General features: G+C 35.2%; 1 protein-coding gene across 1 annotated transcript; it reads left to right on the top strand.

Annotated features, from left to right (window-relative positions):
* Positions 1–1,600: 1,600 nt before the first annotated feature.
* On the top strand, positions 1,601–1,908 carry LOC108353875 (double-stranded RNA-specific editase Adar-like; the record flags this gene model as incomplete). The annotated part of the gene is made up of 2 exons (XM_017605066.1): positions 1,601–1,772; positions 1,824–1,908. Coding segments are annotated over exons 1-2 (236 nt in total), but the record flags the coding sequence as incomplete, so codon positions are not given.
* Positions 1,909–2,348: the final 440 nt, after the last annotated feature.

Raw genomic sequence — 2,348 nt, 5'->3', positions numbered from 1 at the left:
CTGGTTTGTTCCATAATTCTTGGTGTTATCAGTTCGGGTTACTACACATAAGGCATGACAACAAATTGCGGCAATGACAAGTACGTTGACAAAAACGCTATGAATAACAGTAAATAGCAGTCAATGTGCGCTGACATCGATTCAAATAACAGAATAAAAAAAGTTGTAAAACTTCAAAACACGCAGTAATGTGGAAGAAGATCAAGATATTGTATGTATGTATTAGAGGTCTGCATAGGAAATCCAGCAAATGCGTAACAAACTTTTACTCTTAACTACAGCGAATATTTCCGGGACCAGAGAACGTCTAGGAAGGTTTTTTTTTCAAATTTTCAACAAAAGCCTTCCCATAAAAACCATCAATGGATAAAATCAAATATCACGAGAAGAGATAGCGAAAGAAATGTGACGATATTTTAAAGCTTTTGAGATGGAGAGTTCAGAAAAAATAGTCTGGTTAAATAAAATAACTATCTTGACCGCTAAAATGAGCTTCAAAAATAGAAGTTTTAAGTTTTTTTTTATTTTTTAACTTAAAGCCAGTTGCAGTATTAACTTTTTAAAATTTCTAAATGCATATATTTACTGTTCTTGCGTCAAGAAATTTATTTCCTTCGTCAGATTAACAAAAAAAACGTATTTTATTTTATTTTTAATTCATTGCATACTGCTTTTAGGTCAAAAACAAACAAAAAAATAAGTTTTTTGGTTCCTGCGACCATAGAAATGGATTTCTTGACGTAATAACAACAAAATATGTATTGAAGTTTTTTTTAAAAAATCCATACAACTTAAGTAAAAAAAAAAATAAAAAATTTAAACCCATATATTTTTGGAGGGCATTTAAAGCTCAAGACAATTATTTTATCCAACGACACTATTTCCTGAATTCTCCATCACAAAAGCCTTAAGATGCTGTTACATAAACTTTGGTATCTCTTCTCGTTCGCGAGATATTTCATTTTGTCCATTTTCTCCCAAAATAGAACACTGTGGGACGTATGTATGTCTCGTGTGACAACTTTATGACAATGCATACCACAAACTAAAGAAATGCGGTCAAAAACTGGGGGCCCTCTTATGGACCTCTTATGGTCAGCCAGCATAGTCTAACCAAACCTAACCTGAGTCCTATCGATTAGTAGTACGCACCTCTAACCACTCAGCCTCCTCAAATTATGTTACAGTTTTTATTCTCCGTATTTTACGTATTTTTGCGAAACATGACAAAAGCCGGTTTTATGTTGTGTTAGGCGGGTGCGTTCTCTTTGGCACCATAGTCCTGATTGTCATGACGGGGAAAACGAAAATTATTCTAGGCGGGTCCATATCCCTAAAATTTTTCCCTTGTTTTGGCGAGTACAAAGAACTGTAGTGTGTCTCATGTGTTCAGAGCCGCGATAAACTAGCGTCTTAGGCATGTTAGGTGAGAGCATTACAATTCCGACTTTACTTTTTCACATGAATTTTGGGACCACCCTAATGTGTATACACATGTGTCACTACCTTTATGTAATGTACCTATAATGTAAATCTCATCTACTCTTTTATTTTATCTCGAATAATTAACAATAATAATTTCATCTTTCTTCTCTCCTTTTAGGTGGATGGACAAAAGTATATGGGTCAGGGTCGCAGCAAGAAAATCGCCCGCATCGAGGCAGCCGCAACGGCGTTACGCAGTTTCATACAATTTAAAGATGGTGCCGTCTTGACGCCGCTGAAGCCGACTTGTAATCTTGATTTCACTAGCGATGAGCATCTGGAAAACGGTATTGCTAACTATGACAAACTAAGCACGGATGAATTAGTCTCGCTTTTAGACGCACTGTTCAGGCATGCGAAATTTGTTAAAAAACTGACACCCTTCATGAAGGTTTCCGATTGTACATTGAGCATGACAAGCAAGTANTTTTGTATTCTACTTAAATTGTTTGTATATACAAAAGTATGTACTTTTAAATTTTCGGTTAATTTTTATTGAATTTCTTGTGTGATGGGAGGTATGGTGTAAGGAAAGGGTATTTAAAAATAAATAAAAGGATGGGCTTTTCGGGATAAGTCATAATTTTACTATGTGTGATGTATACGAAACCCCAGTCGGACTACGTTGCTTCCAAAATGTACTTATACGGAGGTTCTTTTTCCACTCAGAAGTAGTTCCAAAATCATGAAGCCTTCAATTTGCTTTTATACAGGCGTGAAACACAGCAAGAACGGGTCTTTAAGAAGGCGATTTCGCATTTGGTGGTTGTTGTTGGTAGTGAGAAAATAATGTAGTTATTTCTTCATGTAGATTTTTTCTAATTTTTCGTACAGAATTTAAATGTGCTTCGAATATTTCGAAA

Source organism: Rhagoletis zephyria, unplaced genomic scaffold (genome assembly GCF_001687245.7).
Source record: "Rhagoletis zephyria isolate East Lansing unplaced genomic scaffold, Rhagoletis_zephyria_1.1 Rzeph_scaffold_31889, whole genome shotgun sequence".
Lineage (NCBI taxonomy): Eukaryota > Metazoa > Arthropoda > Insecta > Diptera > Tephritidae > Rhagoletis > Rhagoletis zephyria.
This window is presented reverse-complemented; position numbering and strand designations above follow the sequence as displayed.